Source organism: Thunnus albacares, chromosome 9 (genome assembly GCF_914725855.1).
Source record: "Thunnus albacares chromosome 9, fThuAlb1.1, whole genome shotgun sequence".
Lineage (NCBI taxonomy): Eukaryota > Metazoa > Chordata > Actinopteri > Scombriformes > Scombridae > Thunnus > Thunnus albacares.
This window is the reverse complement of record NC_058114.1, coordinates 25,952,620-25,975,668: the sequence shown is the minus strand read 5'-3', so window position 1 is coordinate 25,975,668 and position 23,049 is coordinate 25,952,620. Positions and strand designations below refer to the sequence as shown.

The following is a 23,049-nucleotide window of genomic DNA, read 5'->3' as shown; positions in this document are numbered from 1 at the left end:
AGCTCCTGACAGAAGCCTGTGAGATGTTCCAATTTTGTTCTCTTCTTCTCAGCATGTGCTGCTGTAACACTGTGAGTAATTTAAGAGGCGTGTATGTGAAGTTGAGGGCTACCTGTCGGAGGCTGCGGTCGGCGTTTTCGTTGGCTGGGCTGCCGTCAGAACCGTTGCTGCTGCCAGACTGTTCCTTCTCATTTAACAACGCTGTAGCATAGGCCAGGGTATCCTGCAGAGTTTGACACACACACACAAAATGAGACAGGAGTGAATTATGTCAGGAGCAGAGGAGAAAATGTAACTGGAGGGGGTCATATGATACGCAGTATTTCTCTGTGTGTGTACCTGTGCAGAGATTGTGCGCTGGAAGGTTTTATTGGTGGATGTCTCATTGGAGACGTTGCTCTGTGGAGTCCAGTAATGTTCAGTCATCTGGGGAAGTACAATCCAAATCACAATCAGCATACAGGATAATAAGAAAAAAATGGTCACAATTTAAAATGTATATCTCTGCTGTATTTGGTGACACAATATTTAAGCTTGCCTTTTTTTGCAGCCACTGTACTGCCCAGCTCCAGTGACCAGACAAGTCCTTGAAGTAATCCTTGGCTGGAGGACACCTGGCGGGAAAAGTGAAAAGAGGTTCAGAATTATGTGTTGTCTATTTTGTCTGCCAAAATATCATCAAAGTATCACCTGCAAGGAAGTATATCTAAGAGAATTTCTCTTCTTGTACAACCATGACCTCTGACCCTTAGATGTACTCACTTCTGTGCTAATGTGACCAGGAACTTAACACACTGGTAGCAGCGTCTGCTGTCCACGTTGTTGCTCTGGTGCATCAAAGCTGTGAAGACAAAGAGTTCAGTTGGTTTTTTTTATACATTCACTGAATCCTTTTAATACCCGAAAAAAAACAAAGATGCTGCCAAGTGGCATGGCAGTCTACCAACATTATGAATAAGAGAAACACAACAATAAAAAAAAAAAAGACTAAGACATACCTAACAGGCCTTTCTCTGACTCAAACGCATATTTGAGTCTCTGGGATTGCAGAGAGTCCTCCACTACCTGAAGTAAAAGAATTAACTGAAGTTAACAGAGTTGATCATAATAGTGATCATACAGATATGAAGTGATAGATCAATAGGTTAAAGGTCACTGATGACTGTCACTCACTAGAAGCTCTTGCAGCATCTGAAATATGTTCTTCAGTTCATGAGGTGGAGCCGTCTCCAGCTGGGTCTAAAAGACACAAAGATTTGAAATGAAGAATACTCATAACTGACAAAATGTCTAAAAGCTCTGACATTAACCACTTTAGGGTTCTTAAAGTTTTTTTTACCTTGAGTAACTGCAGCACTCCCAGGGAGAAGGACTCGTTACAGTACGAGCAGTAGGTCACCATCTCTATCAGGAGAGCCAGGGGGCCCGACAACTCACGCATAGCAAACATCACCTGGTGGATATTCACAAAAACAAAACAACAGTCATCAGTCAAACAGGTTCTGACTGTGTCATTAGTCTCAACCAAAATTTGAATAAAATCTGAAAAAAGTTGATGGTTTGTATGTTACCTCTAGAAGGTAAGGCTGCCCCTCTGGAGTGAAGAGTGAGGCCAGGATGTCTGCGTGGAGGGGGAGGAGAGGGGTGGAGGACGGGACGCAACTCACACGGAGCTTAAAACCTCCTGGAGCTACGGCGGACAAAAGGTGACAAACGAATCAGACCAAGAACTGGACTGTAGAAATAATATCGATCCTTCTGCGTGTGTTCATGCATGTGAGAAAAAGAGCTGATTGTAAGTGTCTCACCTTGTGTCCGCTGGGAGCCGAGGTCAGAGTGCAGAGTGATGAGGGCCAGCGTGCTGTGGAGGTGAAGAAACTCCCGAGCCTGAGCTGGACTCCACCGCCGGTTCTGTAGAGACACACGGAACAGAAACGTTGCAGAATATTTTGAACTAACTTGACTCCCAATATATTCAAAATCTATTAAAACAACTAACATTTCAAAACTGCATTTACATTTAGAATATTTTCTGAATGCTCATTTCCTAAGTGACATACAATGAGTGACAAACATATCTGTGACATTTTATCCACCAAAAGTTGTTTAGATTTCTCTAAATCCATCTTTCCTTACAGCCTAGATTCCTCTGTCTTCCAACAGGCAGTTTCAGAAGCTATTTACATAAAATTGATATTATTAATGATCACCTACTCTGATTGGCTGGAGGTGTGGCCGCCACCTTCACCCCCAGCCAATCGGAATATGACCTAATGAATAATGGAAGTTCCCTTATGCTGCATTTTTACATGGAGTAACGGCTCAAGCTGAGGACAGAAGACATTGGGCCTTTCACGATTGCAAGTTCGGACTTGGCAAGTTCGACTTGGTAGAACAAACCTCTGAGGACGAGAGGACGCAGAATGATCATTCTGCCATTGGAACAGCAGTGTACTCGCTGACAACACCAGCTTAGCTTCAACACAACTCAAAGCTCCACTAACACTTTTTTCTCACAAAAAAAAATAACCTCATTGACAGAGAGATGCAGTAAATTATGTTATTCAGTCTGTCCAAAGTGTTATGTAGCTCTAAAACAAAATTGAATATAGACTGATCTGTTCATTTTAATACATTCATATTTACTGAAATGTGGTAATATCTGTACTTATAAAGGCAGCGTTGTTGTTCTGTCCAGTAAAAACAGGAAGCTTCACTTTACATTCGGAGAAACTAATGTGGCAGCTATAATTGTTGGATTTCATCTGTGAGACCAACATTTATCTTCTAAAAGGAATTATATCATATCTAAATGCTACGGAGACATTACAGCCAGTGATAAATCGCCAAAGAGCTACACAGATCAGTTCACTGGATCATGTTCTCTCTGGGATGACGATGGACACTGACCAGCTGATCATCTCAGTAGTCAGGCTGCTGGCAGCTGAGATGACCAGGATCACCTGGTCAGTGGCTCCTCACATCTCCAAAAACGTCGAAGCATATTTGCAAATAGGTGTTATTTGGATAGACTGACCACATATTGGGAATCTATACTGTTACTTTCTCACCTGAAAAATATTAAAACTTGATAAATTGACATTAACAGCCCTACAATAGAATTCCCAACAGCTTTTAGGCTGGCTCAAAATCTCTGCCATTGCTGTCAATTGGAGCAAAATGCATTCTGGGATACTAGGCTGTCCCAAGTCCACAAAAACCAGCTCCCGATGTATCCTTGACAAAACGGGTGGAGCATGTACACATCCAGGCATTTGGACTGTACTTGGCTGGATGTTCACTTTGAATTGGAACCATACTTGGGCTGCAACTGATGATGTTTCACAAGAACACAAGTACAGACAAGAACGCAGATTTAGAAAGAACTTGTGTATATGGCAGTCTATGAACCTGAATGGAAATGGGAAGAACCAACTGTTGCACAGTTGAGATGTTTCAGATGATGATGTGTCTAAGTTTCCTAACAAAGTAAAAGTAATTTTTTCAAAAGGTAGCTGGAGGTTGCTAGCATGGCTTTAGCAGACTTCCAATGTCCTGCTTTGTTTGTCATCCGGCTCGGCTGAAAAGCGAACTCTGACTACAGAAGTTACATATGCACTCAACGTAGCGCTGGGTGGTAGTGGGCTCCTGCTAAACCTTCCTAGCATATTTTATTTGACTTTCTGTGTGACAGACATAGTAACTAGTTCAGCCTCAACACTGCTTGCTCTTGAGCTGCGAATTTCAAAATTTCAAATAAGTTAGAAAGATAGAATTTAGTAATTTTACAGCAAAGGGGGGCCCCCACCATCATCCTAACCCCATGTCTGGACAGCAAGCGCGTCAGACACGTTTTACACACACGTCACACATAACAGATACCCTCTCATTTTAATCTATGCAGCTGTCTACACCCCTCCGTGCAGGCTGTGTCTCAGCCATGTCTCACGGGCATAACCGCGACCTGAGGTGTTCATTTATGCTTCAAGTCTATTTTCCTCTATTTTACGCATGTCACTACAGTCAGTATCGGGCTCTGAGCATTTCCAACACGCAGGTGACGTACACTAAACACTGTACCTGAACTCCTCCAGTGTAGACACACAGACAGAGCACTTGATGCTGTTGCTGCTCTGCTGATGTGCTGCTCACACTACGTTTGCTGTCTAGACACAGGTTAATCCATCACAGAGCTAATCTTTCTTTTTTTCCACGATAACAGCCATTTCAAAAAAACTTGCAGAGTCAGAGTGAAAGTATCACTGTGTTTTGAATCAAGATGTACTATTACAAACTGTATATTATTAAGTTGTACCTGGTTGTTTTGCCTATTGGGTCCCAACAGGAAGATGAGCATCCGGCGATAAGCTGAATGTTTCAACAACAACTGACAAGGACCGCAACCCTGAGAGAGGGAACAGAAAGAGAGACAACTCAAAAAATCATTCACTGGGATTTAATTCATTTATACTTGGAGAACTAACAGTGTAGAAAAGTTGATCTACTCATTTGTTGCTTTTTTTGCTTAATTACCCTCTGAGCGAAGTTACTGAAGAGGCTGAAGTACTGCGCACAGTTTTTCACATTCTCAGGAACGTCTTTGTCCAATAAGGAGAGCAGGGCGTCAGTCAGGCCGTCCACTCCAGGGTCTCCAAAGTGAAGAGCGCTCTCCAGAGTCTTTTCAAGGATGGATGCTACCACCAGCCTCACTTCCCTCACGCTGCACTCCAACAGACAAACCCTGAGGAGAGGGAGAAAGAAAATATAGATATTCAGTGTTGCAATTTTAAAAGATGAGCAAAATGAACCAAGAAGGAAACACAAGTCTGATCATGTTTAAGCATCCTCAGTAACTTTTAAGAGATTGGGGACAAGGTGGGAAATTAGATTGGAAAAATAAGGAAATGCAGTTAAAACAAGATGTGTTTGAGAGAAAACACTTATTGTTGTGCTACAGCTCTGGCCTTGATACACACAGCTGAGTGTGACATATTGTATCTCCTTTCTCTGGGAAGGGGTGTGTGGTGTGTAAAGGGGGCCGGGGTGTACTGTTGCCTGAAACGGCCGATGTTTCGACAACCAATCATGTCTTAGGACCATATGATCACCCCATGCCTGAACATAGAGTAGTACAAGACCACACCTTTCTTCAAAACACACGCCCACTTTGGGAAACTATCCTCTGGGTCTTAATGTTTACATTCCAGAGAGTAACCTGCTCTTTCAGCCAATCGGCATCCAGACAGTGAGCAACACACACACACACACACACACACACACACACACACACACACACACACACAGGTGTTCTTAATACTCCCGCTGTCAATACTGATGCAATTGTAAGTGTGTTCAAAAGTACTCCAGAGGCTCAGATGATGTGTGTGTTTGTGTAAATTAAATTTATCATAAAGAGCTAATGGCTATTATATTCTCTGGTAAAGCTTGATTATGTTGGACTGTATGTGCACTTCAGAGGAAGAGAGTGGAGCCTTGGTGGCTGCAGCAGCATTACAAGGGTGGAATGATTTGACCCTGAGTTGAATGTGCATTGATTAGACTGAGGGAGCAATGCTGGCAGCTGCCAAGTCTGTAGTATCGCATATCACTAGGACAGCTACAAAAATGCTGCAGTGATTAGACCCAGGCCAAGGCCCTGCAAATAAAACACAAATCCCCCTCAGAAACATACAGTATGTCCACGCTTGATATTTCAGGAACTACATAAAGCAGAAGTGATTTTTGCTGCAGAGTTAAAACTGTGATTGTAATTGCAGTCTGATGAACTGAGAGAGCTTTTAAACCTTTTTTGAAGCAGCTGGAGTTTGTTTTAGACAAGCTCAGATCTAGGAACTGGCTGTCAAACCATTACAACGAAGTTAATGTTCAAGTGTTGTAATTATTTGAAAATACTAGATGTAATTAAATGTTTATCCTGATAATTTCTTCATTTAGTTTTCACATACCACATATAGGATCACATATCACATTAGGGAAACAAACACATGTGACAGCTCTGGGGGTTAAGCAGCTGGACAACAAGCACTGACCTGGTGATCTCTCTCCCTTCTGGTCCAACCAGGTACTGCACCATCCACTGGCATGCTTCACTGCTCTTAGACAGCAACACCTCCACTGTCGCCATCCACTCCTCTGTGTCCACCCTGCAGGAGATTAACAGAACAATAGCATGTGAGAGAGACAGAAAGAGTGAAAGAGAGATAAAAAGAAGTGTGATCATCAAGACATAATGTTGCAGGTCATGAGGGATAATTTTGATACATGTGGATGTAAATATGTGCGTTCATACCGGAGTTTCTTTTTGGTGTGCAGGTAGGTGTGGAAGAGAAAGTGAACAGCCAGCTGAAGACTCTCTTTGGCCATGGCCTGGTAGTCTGCGTGCTTCAGCTTTGTCTGTAACACACAAACATGCATCATTTTTAAAACATCTTTGTCAAATGGAAACTGATAATCGTACATGAATCGCTGTTATTTCATGTTTTTTATGATAAATTATCATGTAGTTTAACACATTGCTGTAACACTGTATACAGTGATGGTATGTCAACATTAAAGGCATGTCACCACTTCAAGATTTGAATGATCAAAATGTGACCAAACTGAAAACTGAATTGAAAAAATAGTTCTGGTGGGGAAAAAAGAACCTATCTATCTAAATGATAGATCACTAAAGATGGTAAGAGTGAAAACAGGGGAAATGTAGATGCTCCTTTTTAAAAGATACATGTGGAATAAAATATTTGCTTCCTGAAATGTGAAATATTCATGAATAAGGATAACTATGATTATAAGTCAAGCTTTACTATCTGTGCAGCTCCTCTTTGTATGTATATACAGTCAAACATTAACAGTAGAAACACGTACTGCATTGACGGAGGCCAGGGAGAGGGTGAAGTTGAAGTAGTCGCTGTTGTAGACGTCTCGGTTCCTCATGAACTTGAGATTCTCATCTCTCACCATCTACACAACAGAAAAATGGAGAAGTCAGACACTGCCATAGCTATTAAACATTTTGGCTGATTCCCTAATTGAACAAATGTTCATATGGTTTGGAGACAGACTTTCCTCAATATGGCCTCCATGTTATTTTTTAGTTCCACACAGACAGCTTTATGCCACTTTACCTGATAGATGCTGGCAGGCATCTTCTCTACAAACAGGCCCTTCTTCTCTCCCTTGCGGACCAGGCGGGTGAGGAGGGTGAGGCGGTCGTTGTTGGCCCTGGGAGGGCGAGGAGAGGACTGAGGCGAAACGTCAGGAGAGGATGGGGCAGACCTGGGAAATATAGAGACAACGTAGCTTAGAGATAATAGGAGGTGCACTGTTTAGGTTTTGTGGCACTGGTCCTACTGTAAATACAGATTCTTTTTACAGACACAGTTGGCCAGTTCATGTATAAATAATCTCCAAAAAATAAATTACATGTGAATGTGTGTTTGATGGCTGTAATGTTTCATAAAAAGGCTCTGACGTCTGTCTGACGTACAAAACTGGTTTTAAACACTATACATGAGACAGAAGCTGTCAGTGGCAGATAGAAGGTCTACAGTCTTATTATTCTTCTGACTGCTGCAAACTGGTGTGAGAAACGGTGACTGATACATTATCAGTAACCCAATCAGAATGTTTATGAGGTGAATATAGTGAATGGTGGGAAGTTCACTCACAGTGTAAGGTCCTCAGCTTCCTGCCTCATGATGCTGACTCTGCTTTTTTTGGGCAGGACAGGTGAGTTTTGGTCGCTGATCTTCTGATAGAACAACATGTAGGCGTTCCAGTATCTCCTCCGCACGTCAGGGTATGGGTTTGCTGCACACACACAGACACACAAATCAAAGGTTATTGTGTGTTGAGTTTCACATATTTTTAAAGTCCCTACTACAGTGAAGTAGGAGACATCTTGTGGCTAGCATTTAAACTTTTGGAACGAAAAATATTTGCATATTCATGGGTTTTTCAAGGAGAAGAAGTTATTTTGAGAATTTGAAACAATGTTATTTAATTTTTATGTGGAAAAACCACATCAGAAACAAATGATTATTCAAAGTATTTTTATGAAGGGGATATTTAAGTTTAGCATTTGAATGCATGTTGTTAAACTGATGTCAGAGTTAATGCATCTTACTTACACTGGTCATAAACTTTGGGGCGGTACTCTCCTCCAAAGCACTCGTATTCCAAAGTTTCATCGTTCATATCAAACTCCTCCACCACGTTGTCGTTGAACTTGTACCAGCGTCCACGGGCGCTACCACTAAGACAGACAGAGAGGTAGAAGGAGGGCATAGGAGGTGTAAAGAAAAATTTCACATTTGCTTAAACAAGTAATAAATCAAGAACACCAAAACAAATAGACTCAGTGACTCTGTGGCAGTTGGTCCGATTTCTCACAAGACTTGGTCAACATACTGCAGTGTAGGTTTGTCACCAGGACGTGTTGTTCACCTGTACGCTAACCAGCCTGTCTAGTGACTTTGAAAAGATCTGTCATTGTCAAAGCTCTAAACATTTATAGATCTGACATACAGGAGAACTGAATTCAAAGCAGCTCCAGAATGTGTGAAGTTTCCTGGAATAAGATCAACTTCCTGAGAACAAACTTTCTTTGTTGTAATTTTAAGTGGGGATAGGAACAAGCGAGTGTGCAAGAGCCTAGTGCCAAATATGAGCTTCTGTGGTCTCTTTACGTTCCACTTCTCCAGTGAGCATTCCTGTCATCCAGAGCCAGACATGTGGAGACGCTTACAAACTAGACCAGGAGCCCAAACATAATCTGATGCTGCATTCATGTGCCCCAAGGAGGTCCTGTAAATTCTGCCTGGAAAACTAAAGCAATAGATTAATGTGCTCCACTAATCACTGGTTATGTGCCTCTCACATAAAGTAGGAACAGGACCTGGAAAGAGGGAGAGCTCTGCAGCATGTGGCTCCAAAAAGCACATAAAACCATAAATGTTTTAAATTTTCAGAGAACATTAGCCCCTTAGATGTGTTTTATCCTATAATAAAATATTGGGAAACTTTTGTGCATGATGCAGCGTCTCTTACCGTCTATCTTTAATGAAGGAGTAGTAGTGTCCCGCATGCGCTTGACCACTGTGGACAACAACTCCCACAAGTTCGTAGTTCTCAGAAATGGTGACTTTCTTCCTGGGTGACCCTCCTGATGTCCCATCACCTCGCCCCTCGCCTCCCTCTCCGCTGCAGTCTTGACGAGCCATTCCAGAGACGGTGTAAGGCTCCATGTTCAGCACCCAGGGGAACTGCGCACCAACAACAAACATACAGCCGTAAACCAAATTGTATTTGTTTCAACAAGTGAGGTGAAGATACATTCCCTGCCTTTGTATCAGAGCCAAATAGTTCACTATCAGTGTTCTGAAAGTTAGATTGTGTTCATTTTAAAACTTAACAGTGAGCTGGGAGAAAATTCTGGCATTTGGGGGAGCTATTGGGTGCTGTGCCAAAATCAGTGGATAAAGGTATGTAATCTTGGGATTAGAAATAGTCCGTACCCTTATCTGTTCGTCATATTTGATGGAGCGTCCGCTTTCCCAGTCAAAGCCGAAGCGCATGAGGTGGATACAGAGAACACTGGGCAGGGATTTGATACATGTCCTCTTCACTGTGGTCCTCTGTGCAGAGGAAAAAGAAATGTACACATTCGTAAGCACACGTGATTTCAGTGTAGCAGAATAAAAGCATGCAGAGTTCATTACGGACCTTCTCCTTGCATTTCTCACAGTAGTAGGCGTTGCTGCCCTCTAGCACCTCTCCTCTGACAAACTGGTCTAATGAGATCTCTAAACTTTGGCAAGATGTTACTCCAAGGTTCAATGCCATGAATGTTTCTTCACGCTCATACCTATGCAATGAAAAGGTCAAAGGTCGAACATTATCCACGATGAGTCTCAAAATGAAACCATAGTGCTGAATTTTGAAAAAAACAAAATAAATGTGTGCTCACCGGTGAGGACAGTCTTTACAAATCTTCTGGTCAGAGAAGATTCCCTGAAATGTGTTTTTGAAGATTTGTTCTCGACCCATTTTCTGGTGGAGGGGAGTTTCATCATTAATCACATCATCATAACCCATTAGCAAATGCATGTACTTAGATGGGGCACATAATGTTTTCTTTTTAAATTTGTGTGGTGTATGTGTGTTGTACCTTGAGATGTTCATCAAGCTGGTCCACCAGGCTAGTAAAAAACTCGTAAGCATCTTGTTGTTCTCTTACATACAACTCCTTGTTCCACATCTTGAAGATCTGACATAAGCAATTTGAATGTGATTAATAGTTGGGTAATCTTGGATATGGCAATAAACTTAATATAGTTGAGTGAGACTATGTGTTTGTGTTTAGTCTACTGTTCTGCCTAATTGATCTCACTGGTGAGAGAAATATCAAATAGACTGTTGTTTAGACCTTGTAGACATAATGTGAAAACAGACAGCACAACATACTGAATCTCTTTAAACATCAACACTCTCCTAAGTTTTCATGATAAGACAAGCTGACTTAATGGTTGCTACAAAATGATGGACAGTAACACCTGAAGTTGAAAAGGTGAGTGCATTACTATCAGAGCACACTGCTCAGCTCATCTCTGGTTTTTAAAGCAACTGAATCATCTAATACCTTCCAGAAGTTCTCAGGCACGTAGTACTGCAGTTTGCTCTCCATCAGGTGGCCAAACAAAGACTGAACCTGGTAGAAGACACTCTCCTCTGGCTGGTCTGTGTCATCCTCAATGGAAAGGAAAGCCTTAAAACAAATACAAACACACATAATCATTGATACTGGATTCCCCATGTGATGCTGGGTCTGGACCCAAAGAGCAAGCGCCCTCTGGTGAACGTATAAAGTAAGTAGCACACAGAAAACATGCGCACCTCTGGTAGGCCAGGCTGCATGTAGAGCTGCTGGAACACAGCATTCATATAACAAGTGGCTCCACCGTTCTTCAACCCGACAAAACCGGAGACTGAGCGGCTCTCTACTGGGGGCAGATACTGACAAGGCGACAAAGAGTTATTTTCACAACTCAACTATCGTGTAACAGCAAATATTATTGTATGAAATACTATTTTAATAGGTGTCTTACATCAAACTCTTTGCAAAGAGAAGGATCAGACTGGTGGTGCATGGACAGTAACTCTCTGGTGATCAGTCGGAGGTTGGAGAGAGAGCTGTCCGCCAGCATCACCAGCACCTCGTAGGCTGCCAGTCTGCTGCTGGCTGTGCTGCACCTGACCAGACACACAGATGTTGAAAATGACAAAAGATTAAAGCAACGGTGGTACAATCAGTATTAACTAGAAAAAGGTTTACATTTTTGAGTACTCTGCTTTAAAAAACAAAAGGCTTCACCTACTTATTAAAACGACTCACATACGTATTTCTATTTTAAAATGAGCTCACAGGAGAAAAATAGGAATGAAATGTCATACTTGGGGTGGAAGTCATGGCTGGGGGCCGGGGAAGTTGTGGGGTTGGAACTGTTGATGATGATGCGCGAGGCTCGAAACAAGAAATCATCCAACAACTGCTGGATCAGAGACGGACCTGAGGAAAGAGTTACACGTCGTCACATAACACACCAGTGCTCTCGACTGAATCAAGTTAACAAAAACTGAATACAAGAGATCTAAAATGTATCAAAGAGAATGTGATGTGTGTAATTCTGAACTTTCCTAATTTGTGTAATGGGCGTAGGACTGTATTTCTTCTTTGTTTATTTGATGTGTACTCACCAAGATGTTCCTTCTCATTGCCACAGAGTGAGAGCAAGGTCTTGATGAGCCGGAGGTGTCCTGCCAGAAGGATGTTGTCCGCCTCGCTAGTCTCCATCTCAGAGCTCCAGCTGGGCTCAAAGTTGTCGAGCCAAGAGATCTCATCCTCCAGCATGGTGGCGGCGCTCACTTGTAACACCTCCATCTCTGAAGCTGGATGAGGACAAACAAGTGGAGAGAGAGAAAGAAAGAGAGAGAGACAGAAAATAACAGAAAGAGATTTTATTTTACATTGACTTTTAGTGGCTGAAACAGGAGGCTGTATTAGAGGGATTTACAGCTTAAAAGCACAATATAACCATTTTAAATTTAATACAGCTAAATGGGCATTTACTTTTTAATTCCTTCTTACACATTAATTACTTGTTTTAATGCCGTGAAACTAATTACATAATAGATTGTTCATTTTCACAGAGTATGATTCAGTATTGATTGAGTATCACAGAGTTGACTTTATTGGCTTACTGGTTAGATCATCCAGAAGCTGGCATCTAAGGTCAAAGTACTCTGTGCACTGGGACAGCAATCTGAGGAGAAAAACATGAACATGAAAAAAATATGAGAGCACTGCAAAGGTTTTCAGTAATGTGTATCTCATTTGTTTCTTGCCAAATTACCTCTGGTTGACCCCTCTCATGACAGATGTAGGACTCCATAGTGGCAGCTGAGCAGTAAGAACGACTGAGAGGAGGAATAAGTTGGGTTTCTGGGCATCAGGGAAGGCTGAAGTGTCAGTCTGGCTCAGAGTGTACAGCTGATCACAAGCTACACGGCGGATCTGTAGGAGGCAAGGACAGAGAAAAAGATAAATGAACACATACCGCCATGGTAGGGATATACAGTATTTCTTCTGTGCAGTCTATTGAGCAAAGTGAAAATGTTGTTTACCTCTCCACTGGGAGATCCCAGCAGAACATCGATGATGAAATCATTGACAGAAGGAAGGTTGTAAAAAGATGCTGCAGAGAGAAACCAAACATATACAGGATTTAGTCTACAACAACTGCACCATGCCACTGCAATAGAGGACTGATGGCAATGCATGTGAAGTCATTGACAATAGTAACAATTTAACAAAGGTAATTATCAAGAAGGTGACAAGCAGTGTGGGAGCGTATGCTTGTGGTGTCTTACATAGTTGCTGACAGCGTAACTGCAGACAGGTAACCAGCAGCGACAGAGCCTCACGGGCGATGATGGCATCTTTGATGGAGATACTCTGCTGTCTGACACATATCCCTGCATGCAATGCTGTTGGCGTGGTCTCGCCCTCACTGCTGGAGCTGCAGTTACTTCCTGCAAACATAAACAAAACATTTGTTTAGCTTTTGTTTGTGGCACCTGAAATGTTTCAGCCGTCATAATTCCTATTCAGGTCACAAACCAGGAATGAAGTTGAACAAGATAATTATCATGACTACTGACTGTAAATATTTAGTTGGCCTTCCAAACAAGTTATCTGCTTATAGCAAGCACCTTGTAGATACAAGCACCTAAAACAAAAATTAAAAATGATTTATGGATTCCATCTCACCCGTACTGCTGACTCTGGTGCGAACTCCCTGCGGCAGGAGTGAGCTGTGGGTCTCTCTGATCGGCTGCGGGCTGCCAACCAGATCCAATCGCCCTGCTGCAGCTGCCCAGGTCAGACGCATGAAACAGGCCACAGTGGAAGTGAAGTCACCCACCTCCATGGTCTAAAATACAGACAGAGTAAATATTTTACATTTAAAAGATCATTCTGGGTGCTGACTTAATAGTTGATGTTGGAACTATATGTGTTTCTGTGAGTGTTATTCAAGTACCTGAATAGCTACACGAGCAGCAGGTATGATCTCCTCGACTCTTATGGACGAGCGCTCAGACAAAGACATCTGTCTGTAGGAGGACTTCTCTGGAGTTCCACAAAGAGACAGCTGTCGCCCAGTCCGCCCGGCGTTACGGAACGGACGGGATGACAGCGCCTCGCCATCCCTGATGACATCATCATCCAGTGCTGCAGGCATGCTCTGGCCAACCAGGAGGAACCTGCAAATAAATCCAATTGAGTTATGGAAATCTGGCGTAGTATGTGGCCCAGAATATCCACCTCTGTGTGTTTGAAAGAGATGTTTTGCACCTGGCCAACTGAAGACAGATTGAGTAGACTCCTTGTCTGGTCTCATAGTCCACCTCTGATGGGATGGAATCTCTCTGCATAACATTCACCACCAGACTGCAGAGTAAACATAGAGAAAAACAACTGTCAGGATGACAAATAAAAAAGACCCTGTGAGGCACTTTGGATAAAAGCATACACCAAGTGGCGTGTGTGCCAGGTGTAATAGAGTTTGACAAGTCTACTGACACTTCCCACAGCAGTACAAACCAAACACAACAGCTAGACAAAAGATGCCACTTTCTATTAACAGGTCTGTTCTCTGTGGTGTTACCTGAGGCCTCCTGCTTTAAGGAAGTTCTCACAAAAGGACTTGCTGCTAGTTTTGGCCATCTCATCATCAGACGTGGGCATGAGCTTTGAACTCAACACCTAAGACAGAGAAAGAAGAAGGGTGAAAACAGGTGTAAGACATGTATTCATTCAGCCTATATTTACACTTGGAAAAAAATAGGAGGCAGGCAAATTTGACCCAACACTCTGTGTAGAAGTTGGTTTTACATCTGTGCTTTATCCATTCAAAAAGAATATCTGATGTTGTATGCAAATAAACCTATAGACCAACATGCGTAACCAGTCAAAAATATTCTCTGCAGTTAACCGATTAACTGTTAACTGTTGACATTTCTACATCAAAAGGCATCATTACTAAAACACATACAACTAAGCTTTGAGAGCATGTGTTAAATATGGAAAACTTATATACAGTGTTGGGGTGTATTTTCACGTGTGTACCTCCAGGTTGTAAAGCACTCTAAAGGTGGACATGCCCGGGGCTGAGGATCTGAACAGGGACTCCAAGATGGATGCAGCACTGGGCTGGTGCTGCTGCTTGGAGGCCATAGATGGAGAGCGAGAGCCTGTACCCTGACCAAGGGTGAACAGCGTCTTCTACAGAAAAAAGACACAAAGGGACTTTAGAAAATAATACAAACAGAAGAAATAAAAGGAGAGAATGTATAAAGCAGAGAAAGACTACTACAGACCTATCACATCATTCTCCTAAAAGATTTTGTTGACACGGGCAAAGACATCAAACATGTCTATTTGTTCAGTTATGGTAGTTATCGTTTGACCTGAGCACATCTTAATAGACGGTCTTATGTACCTGATGGCTCCAGACACTGGATTCTTTGGGAACAAAGTTGTCAAGGGCATCCTGCACTTCTGGATCTGTTGGGATGAGCAGCAGCAGCTTTCTCACACGAAGAGTGATCCTGGAAGTAACAAAAACACATATGAACAATGAGGCACTTCAGCTGCCTGAGGTCTTGCATAGTCTCTGTATAAAATGTAGTGACATATAGTCTTTTCTTTGTTGTTGTCAACAAGGTTTATGTAATTTATCAAAAAAATCCATCTAAAAAGATCTATCTCACCTGGATTCATCTAAGTTAGCCAGCTGGTAAAGCATCTCAAACACATTACACACCAGCGCCATTACCACACCAGGCAGGGACTTCTCCTGGAGAAAGACAAACACAGGCACAGTGAGTGTGTTCTGCAGTCTGTAAATCTAAGTTCATGTTTATCAGCTTGCGCCTTGGCATCTTTGAGACGGTACCTGCTCCAAGGCGTAGGCAGAGTTGAAGACAGCGGAGCTGGAACTGCTGGAGGCGGAGGCTGAAGACTCAGAGCTGCCAGAGGGAGTGCCAGTGCCTGAACTCTTCACAGTCAGGCTCTGCTCATCACTGAAGCCAAGCTGGGACAGCAGCTTCTGGTCCCGATTCATGGTCAACTAACACATGGTGAAGGGACAGTGAAGGGAACAAATGAGAGAAAAAAACAGGGATTGTGGTTGTTCAAGGCTGTGTTTCCCCTGCCACACATCAGAAGGAGCGGGCCAACCCATTAACAAAGAGGAAGTGGCACCCTGCCTGGAAGAATTTACTGTGCACTGATTTGTAGTTTGTAAGGTGTACTGGCTTCAGGGGAAACACATGACTGGGAGAGGAGTACAATACTTTGATGAGGGAGTGACAAATAAAAATAGTATATTTAAAAACAAAAGAGGAACACAGAGTCCCTCCCTGTCAATTACAGAGTCATCAACACTTACCACACTATCATTGGCAAAGATCTGGACATTATCCACTGGACAGCTCAAGTGCTCAGATATCTTCCACCGGATACTTCCTATTGTCTCATTACTGTGGGTCTGCGGGACACAAGCACAGAGAAGGGTCATTTCCTCTGGAGATGTAACTCTACATAATGAAAGTGTATTAAAGGGAACTAAGAAAAGTCTCACAGTACCTCTAAGGTGAAAGTGTCTTTGGTTGACTCATAAGTGATGTGAAGCGTGACCGGGTGTCCGTTGAACGAGGCCCCGTGAGGTAGAATAGTGCGAGGAACTGAGTACATATCCTACACAGAAACGCACACAAATATTCAGCTTTTGTTCAACATCTTTATTTTCGAGCACAGCAGAATGAAGATGGCAGGGCCTACCTCTATAGTGATGACGTAGCGTTCAGCCAGTAGCAGCAGTCTTTCGATTATTACCAGCTTAGTGGATCTGGAGATAAACACAGGAAGGTTTTCAAAAGGACTTTTCCTTGTGTGTTTTGGATTAGCGAAGTACAAAATGAGTTTCTATTATCACCAGTTAGTGAGACAAAGAACAGTCTTAATAAGGTTAATAACTATGTTCTTACCCAAACCCCCCCGTGTACCTGGATGGTGATTGTACAGATGTGGCCACAGTCGGCATGGCAGTGGCCGTCAGCATCTTGGTTGCCCTAGTAACAGCATGTGTCAAAGTAGGCCCACCCAGGGCCGAACTGGCTGCCTGAGAAAAAGAGAAACACAAATGTGTTTTCAGGTGTGGATTTCTGTGAAATGGCACAATCACTGATTACAGTAGTGCATTTCACCACTTACCTCTAGTCTTTTGTAACAATCAGCAATGAACTTCTTGTGCAAAGACACAGAATCCTGTGAGGATGAAAAGTTAATGTTAAATGTGGTTTCATGTGGGGCCAGAACACACTGTCTCACTCAAACATACAAAGAGGGAAGATAGGAAACATCTGCCAAGCAAAATCCCAAGACAGTGTGTGAATACATCAGCTTCACCCACCATACTGGATGTTAACTGTGTGATATCTTAACACTTGATTGACTCAATCATATACAGTCTGTGCTCTTTGCCTGTACATCTGTACTTACACCACAGTGTACTCTTGAAAATAATTCAATTTAGAATTAAATAATGGCTCTGTATCAAACAAGCAGCTTATCATACTAGCTTTAAACAAGAAGACAGTGGTACCACGGCTTGAGTCAGAGAAACAAATAGTCCTACCATACACTCTTAAGGTTATTCTCTTTTCTGATCTGTCCAATATATTTGTTTGAATAACTTTGGACCAATTATTGCACATTCAATTAATACATAGCAACAACACCTTGGATAGTTCAATGGGACATATCATATTTGTTATATATCAACAGTGGCAAAAACAAAACTCCATACTTTTTCAGACATTTTTAATGAAGATGGACTTGGAAATTTTCAAGATCTTAAATGCACTTTTATCTTGCCTAGCAGCGCCTTCTACATGTACCGACAGCTACGTACAGCAATGTGTACCTATGGTGAGACACACACACACACAGACAGACAGACCTTCTTCATCTTGGGATTGAGGTTGGTGTAGCTATATGTGATAATGAGCTGGATTGCTTCATTGGCTATCTCTTCATCAGGGGTTTCCATGGCGATGCGCCAGATAAAATCCATCCCTGCCAGGTCAAGGCGTTCCACACACTGAAATATGATACATTAAACATTAATGTCAACCATTAAGGTGTCTCTTTATCAGTATGAACAGTGCATTTCACTCTCACTGACCAAACAACTAACTCTAAACATTATTTGTAATGTGAATCAAGAGGAATGTGAGTAAGGACTGACCAGCTGAGTTCCTTGGCGTTTCAGACGATGGTCACACAGATTGACATTCTCAAAGAAGGTCTTAAACAGATTGAAACCTGAGAGACGCATACAACACATGAACTGGGGTATCACATACGTATTCATGAACTAATTCTGAAAGGCTGTAGGTCAATAATGCATCTCTCACCATTCATGGTGATCTCATAAGGCTCCAGTTTTAGGATCTTCTCCTTGAAGAGCTGCTGCTGAACATCACTCTCGAGGTCATGTTGTCCTTTGGTGAACCACTCAAAACACATCTGCATAAATCAAAACATACGATGTTAAAGCTTCATTAAGCTGAATTCTGGATGAAGTGCTTGGGAACAGATGTCAGATTGCACAGAACTGTGGGTTCTCCAGACAGTAATCTATGTTTAGTGCTATTTGTCTTTAGGTACTACTTTTTGTTACACTGTAGTGTGTTTGCGCTGCAATTTCTCCCCCAAATTTAAATCATTTAATATCAAAATCATGGACCAGGGTCACAAGTTTTCATTTTGTGCTTGTTTTACTGTATGTTTTAGTGCTTTGAACACAGTTCTAAAAAGAAAGAGGAGAATGGAGTAAGTGACTAATGTTTCATGTGATCCTACACGTTTCTCCGCAGCAGTCATCCAGAGAGAGGTGCTTGTAACAACAGCCGAGGGACAAGCAAGGACAAGGTTGCATTTACATAACTGTTTTCATCTCCTCACCTCACGGTCAAGTTCACAGACATCCGGCCCGGATACCAGGCACTCCCAGAGCTCCTTGGCCCTGTTCCAGACCAGGTAGAGGCTGGCCTCCTGGAGGAAGAAGGCCAGGAAGCGCAGGTGGCTGTCCAGATACTAAACAGATTCAGAGAGAGACACGTCATCTTGACCCTCGAACAAACACACACTGTCAACACGTAACACTGTGCTGTTCAACTTGAAATACATCCTGTGTACTGTGCAAACCCAGAACAGAGGTCAGATAAAATAAGATCCAAATGACATTAATGACATCAATGTCAAATCATTAATTGTGTCATTAATCATTTGTATGAGCTGCAATATGATAGAACAGTAAATGCATAAAAGGAGAACAATAAAATGACAACAGAAATAAATAAATGCAGTTGTGATTCTTGAAATTAAATTACACTAAGAAAAAGGTTTAAGAGAGAAACTCCAACATAGACAAACCTCCTGGTAGGTGTATCGTCCGTCCACCAGAGTAGATCCCGAGAGGCCGTTATTACCCGAAGCGGTCACAGCGAGTCGATGACAGCACACAAGGGATCCCGTGATCAGTTTGACGATCTCAAAATTCTTTTTCAAGTCCTGGATGATGCTCTATGGGCAAGCAGGGAGGGGTTACCATGACAACATTACACTAATTGTAAAAACAGATTTTGATTGTGTGTGCGCCTGTTTGTGTTACCTTGTCTTGTTTCTGATAGGTCTGCTTTATGAAAGAACGGGTGATCTCGTGAAGTTGACGGAGAGCAGGAACGACCCAGACTGCCTGAGGAGTGCTCTGCTGAGAAGCCTGTTGACACACACACACAAACACACACACACACACACAACAGATAATCAGATAATGATATCCACTACAGCAGAGTGAGCACATGAACACATGCTGCAAAAACAGAGGTCTGTGATGGTCTTCATTAATCTGATTTTGTTATTAGATTGACAATATTCATTATCCTTGCTTTGCCATCAGAGACCCACTATTTTTGCAGTAAGGACTTGGCAACAACGTGAGAAAGAAAATCAGGGCCAGGGATGTAAAACATGGGTAAACAGTTTTAGGACTGTCAAAAAGTTCAAATTTGCCCTCTTGAAACTGTTTCTTTAAAGTCAAATATTAAACATAACTTTCTTTACAAAACTCTGGATATCCATGGCTCTGATTACATTCCTCTTTGCATGAGTAAACATGCTAGCACTTCCACCAAAGCTGACCACTCATCCAGCAGCTAAATCACTTATTTAATTCATCCAGCTCTCACCCAGGACAAGATCAACACCACCGTGTAATCATTAGTCAGAGCCAAAACCCTCTTAGTAAGGCAAGCGGAAGATTAACATACACCTGGTTGAGCTACCTCATGTTACAATCAAGTGTGAAATTATCAACCTGTGACCAATGAAACCCCTTTGTGGTCAAGCCCTCCTCCTCGATTGGCTGGCAGGCGTGAAGCAGCGAGATTGGACACAGATTGGTCAGAGGAATTATAAACAATAAGGGCTTCTTCTCTTACTTTGGACAAAGAGTTAGCTTTCCTCTTTCCCCAAGTGCCAGTAAGAAATGAACTTTGAGTGTCGCTGCCTTTAGTGTCCTCCTGAGTGTAAGTCTAGAAACATACATTTCATTTGAGCTGGGACAGATTGTAAGACAGAAATATTTTTGTTCAGTATGTGTGGCCTTAATCAATTTAAAAAAGACATTCATCCTGGTGGATATTTTGACATCATATCAAAGCAGGAAAAGCACAGGTGTAATTAAAGACATTAACAATTGCTTTGTTTTATTTAGGTGTACCAGTTGGTCATGCCAGAGAGCCAGCATGAGTATTAACAGGAAGTTGACACACCTACATGCATGACTGACTGGTGATATACAACAAATACATCTAGAAAAGCAGGATGAAACATGAATTCCTTTCAGACTTTAATGCATTTTCACCTACAACACTTAGTTGTTCCTGTTTTCCTACATGTAAAAGTAAAATACACATTAATTCCTTCCACACACTTTCATTTATCTTTCCCTGCAATATTGTCAGTATCCATTAAATAAATCAAGACTAAATCACAATCAGGTAAAAGATCAATAAAACAAACTGCAGAGCGTATGCCTAATATGTGTAGTAGTCCAGAGCTTTCTTAAATCTGACAAATCCTTCTTTGTGCATGCATGAATATGAAGGAATTATTTCATTAGTTTGACAACATCTTGAGAAATAAGCCCCACTGATGAAGGTAAATACTGAGGCAGAGCTAAGAAACAGAAAGATGAAATAAGAAAAGAGTAAAAAGGAAGGGATTAGATGAACTCTGTGTCTGTGGTCTGTCTGTTTGACACATTCAGAACGACTAAATCAACCAAGAGAGGAAAGTAAGAGTAAAGGAAGACAGATAAATTGACTTTTTTCTTGACTTTCAAAAAAGCTTTCAAATATATAATGAACTCATGAGAGACAGGCACTTGTTTGGTGAAAATGGAGCCAGAGAGTGACCCCATCTTCATAAACCACTGCTGCTCCACTGATGCTAGACTGGGGTACAATATGATGCAAGAGATGAAAGCAAACTTAAGTCAAAGGGTAACATGCAGCACTAACAAGGACATGCTAACTTTAGAACAAAACTGTCACAACAGGAAGATGAACGCAGGGGCCCTGTGCAGTATTTACTTTAAACTTGTGCTGCAGTTTTCAGCTGCACAATAAACAATCACTGTTTTGTTATATGTACATAGAAAATAAAAAATAAACCTATCTACTAGGAGTGTAACGATTCTCCAAATCCACAGTTCAGTTCAGACCTCGATTTTTGAGCCACAGCTCAGGTCATACTTCTTTTTTTAGGGGAATGGGAGGAGAAGAAAAACAAGGGGAAAAAAATTCTGGGTTTTATTAAATCAACTACAATTTGGAATATCAAAAACACTAAAGAACACTATAAAGGTACATTAACTTTATAAATTAACTAACACAAATTAACTAAGTAAACAAAATCATTTCCTTTATTAACCTCAGCTGCAGAGGTCACAAAGCCTTTATTGGAAGCAGGCTTATATTAGAGAGAGGCCTTTATTTCTAATTCCCTCTGCTTGATAAGTATATGAGAGAGTAATGAGAGCTCAACAGGCTGCACCTGCAGCGGTGGCAGCAGGTTGGGGGGAGACCGCGACATGGAAGACAGAATCGTGTCTTGAGACCGTGGACATCTTTGTTGCGGTTTCAGTCTCGGTTTCAGAACCGTTACACACCTAGTGCCTACTTATAGAGCCGTCACCCACTGAAACTCTACACCACAACTAACACTAGCCTACACATCTACAAAGACAATGTTGAGTGTCTGTAGCATCTCGGACTCACCTTCTTAATGTCTTCAATACATTTAATGATGTAACTCCGTTTCACAGCCTCCTTGACTGCGTAGGCATCGCTCAGGATCCCCAGGTGCTCCTCCAACGCCTGCTGAACCAGACTGGTGGGCAGGGTGGGGAGGTGTGCCAGCTCCCACAGCACCTCCAGCACCTGAAAAGACACACACATGCACACGATGCTACACTTTTATAATGAAACCTAACATATTGTCGATTCCTTATTTCTTTTCCTAATTACTTCTGAATGTCATTAGCATTGACAGATACACCAGCGTACCTTGCCTGTTGTAGTTTCAGACCGCGCCTCTCTGCCAATCCTCCCGATCAGACTGAGCAGCTTCTGCCTCACACGGTCACTCTCAACCTCCCAGCTCTAAACAACATGCAAACACATTATTACCAAAACTACACACACACACACACTTACAGGTCACTTTGATTTAAAATCAATTTATTCCCCATAACCCCAGTCCCAGAGATGTGGCCCCACTGACCTTCTGTATGAGCACGAAGAGGTGGGTGAGTTGATCAAAGCTGAACTTCACAGCAGCAGCAGCGATGATTGTGTGAATGTTTTCAATCACAGTTGATGACTGGCCTGCCTGAAATGCAGACACAGGAATCAATAGATCCATCAAAGGACAGGACATTTGTCTATTTTAACATTTGTCACACACACAAATGATGATAAATACAGTATCATTGATGCTCCTATGTACATAAAATAAGTTAACTGCTCAGTTTACAGATTAACAATTAAAACAGACAAACCTGTTGAACGTGCTTAATGAAGATGTAATAATAACATAACAGTAATACTATTGATGCGTGCAGTCGTGCTGACCTGGATTTTCCAGATCTTGGAGAGTTCGTCCAGTGACAGTTTACTCCCCAGCAGCTCAATGATTCCCTTAATTCTCTCACAGTACTGAGCCTGGTCAATGTTACCTGCAACAAAGAAACATTTAATGACCACAGTGAGTACCGTCAACCTGGAGCCAAACACCCTCACAAGCAATCTGGATGATTTCTTTCTTGTTTCAAATTA

General features: G+C 42.0%; 1 protein-coding gene across 4 annotated transcripts in view; it reads right to left on the bottom strand.

The window, feature by feature from the left end:
- The window catches only part of usp24 (ubiquitin specific peptidase 24), a 34,752-nt gene that overhangs the window by 2,958 nt on the left and 8,745 nt on the right, over positions 1 to 23,049 (bottom strand). The window contains exons 12-66 of one of the 4 annotated variants that reach the window (XM_044361489.1): positions 22,846 to 22,949; positions 22,496 to 22,603; positions 22,279 to 22,374; positions 21,991 to 22,152; positions 20,149 to 20,241; positions 19,320 to 19,427; positions 19,082 to 19,231; positions 18,611 to 18,742; positions 18,061 to 18,172; positions 17,892 to 17,968; positions 17,604 to 17,744; positions 16,856 to 16,909; positions 16,630 to 16,763; positions 16,424 to 16,490; positions 16,229 to 16,339; positions 16,032 to 16,130; positions 15,537 to 15,710; positions 15,352 to 15,437; positions 15,081 to 15,189; positions 14,708 to 14,863; positions 14,247 to 14,344; positions 13,934 to 14,029; positions 13,620 to 13,842; positions 13,349 to 13,511; positions 12,949 to 13,110; positions 12,703 to 12,773; positions 12,432 to 12,592; positions 12,280 to 12,341; positions 11,776 to 11,967; positions 11,473 to 11,587; positions 11,127 to 11,271; positions 10,915 to 11,034; positions 10,661 to 10,786; positions 10,190 to 10,288; positions 9,989 to 10,071; positions 9,745 to 9,886; positions 9,537 to 9,656; positions 9,070 to 9,284; positions 8,151 to 8,275; positions 7,689 to 7,830; positions 7,146 to 7,296; positions 6,886 to 6,981; positions 6,311 to 6,414; positions 6,051 to 6,164; positions 4,534 to 4,741; positions 4,316 to 4,405; positions 1,809 to 1,911; positions 1,572 to 1,690; positions 1,340 to 1,453; positions 1,174 to 1,239; positions 999 to 1,065; positions 763 to 841; positions 539 to 614; positions 340 to 426; positions 113 to 223 (exon numbers count right to left, since the gene is read on the bottom strand). In XM_044361489.1, the coding sequence (XP_044217424.1) occupies positions 113 to 223; positions 340 to 426; positions 539 to 614; positions 763 to 841; positions 999 to 1,065; positions 1,174 to 1,239; positions 1,340 to 1,453; positions 1,572 to 1,690; positions 1,809 to 1,911; positions 4,316 to 4,405; positions 4,534 to 4,741; positions 6,051 to 6,164; positions 6,311 to 6,414; positions 6,886 to 6,981; positions 7,146 to 7,296; positions 7,689 to 7,830; positions 8,151 to 8,275; positions 9,070 to 9,284; positions 9,537 to 9,656; positions 9,745 to 9,886; positions 9,989 to 10,071; positions 10,190 to 10,288; positions 10,661 to 10,786; positions 10,915 to 11,034; positions 11,127 to 11,271; positions 11,473 to 11,587; positions 11,776 to 11,967; positions 12,280 to 12,341; positions 12,432 to 12,592; positions 12,703 to 12,773; positions 12,949 to 13,110; positions 13,349 to 13,511; positions 13,620 to 13,842; positions 13,934 to 14,029; positions 14,247 to 14,344; positions 14,708 to 14,863; positions 15,081 to 15,189; positions 15,352 to 15,437; positions 15,537 to 15,710; positions 16,032 to 16,130; positions 16,229 to 16,339; positions 16,424 to 16,490; positions 16,630 to 16,763; positions 16,856 to 16,909; positions 17,604 to 17,744; positions 17,892 to 17,968; positions 18,061 to 18,172; positions 18,611 to 18,742; positions 19,082 to 19,231; positions 19,320 to 19,427; positions 20,149 to 20,241; positions 21,991 to 22,152; positions 22,279 to 22,374; positions 22,496 to 22,603; positions 22,846 to 22,949 (6,518 nt within the window). Of the gene's footprint in view, positions 1 to 112; positions 224 to 339; positions 429 to 538; positions 615 to 762; positions 842 to 998; positions 1,066 to 1,173; positions 1,240 to 1,339; positions 1,454 to 1,571; positions 1,691 to 1,808; positions 1,912 to 4,315; positions 4,406 to 4,533; positions 4,742 to 6,050; positions 6,165 to 6,310; positions 6,415 to 6,885; positions 6,982 to 7,145; positions 7,297 to 7,688; positions 7,831 to 8,150; positions 8,276 to 9,069; positions 9,285 to 9,536; positions 9,657 to 9,744; positions 9,887 to 9,988; positions 10,072 to 10,189; positions 10,289 to 10,660; positions 10,787 to 10,914; positions 11,035 to 11,126; positions 11,272 to 11,472; positions 11,588 to 11,775; positions 11,968 to 12,279; positions 12,342 to 12,431; positions 12,593 to 12,702; positions 12,774 to 12,948; positions 13,111 to 13,348; positions 13,512 to 13,619; positions 13,843 to 13,933; positions 14,030 to 14,246; positions 14,345 to 14,707; positions 14,864 to 15,080; positions 15,190 to 15,351; positions 15,438 to 15,536; positions 15,711 to 16,031; positions 16,131 to 16,228; positions 16,340 to 16,423; positions 16,491 to 16,629; positions 16,764 to 16,855; positions 16,910 to 17,603; positions 17,745 to 17,891; positions 17,969 to 18,060; positions 18,173 to 18,610; positions 18,743 to 19,081; positions 19,232 to 19,319; positions 19,428 to 20,148; positions 20,242 to 21,990; positions 22,153 to 22,278; positions 22,375 to 22,495; positions 22,604 to 22,845; positions 22,950 to 23,049 lie in introns of those variants that run through there. The other 3 variants (XM_044361490.1, XM_044361491.1, XM_044361492.1) reach the window with 3 other exon arrangements.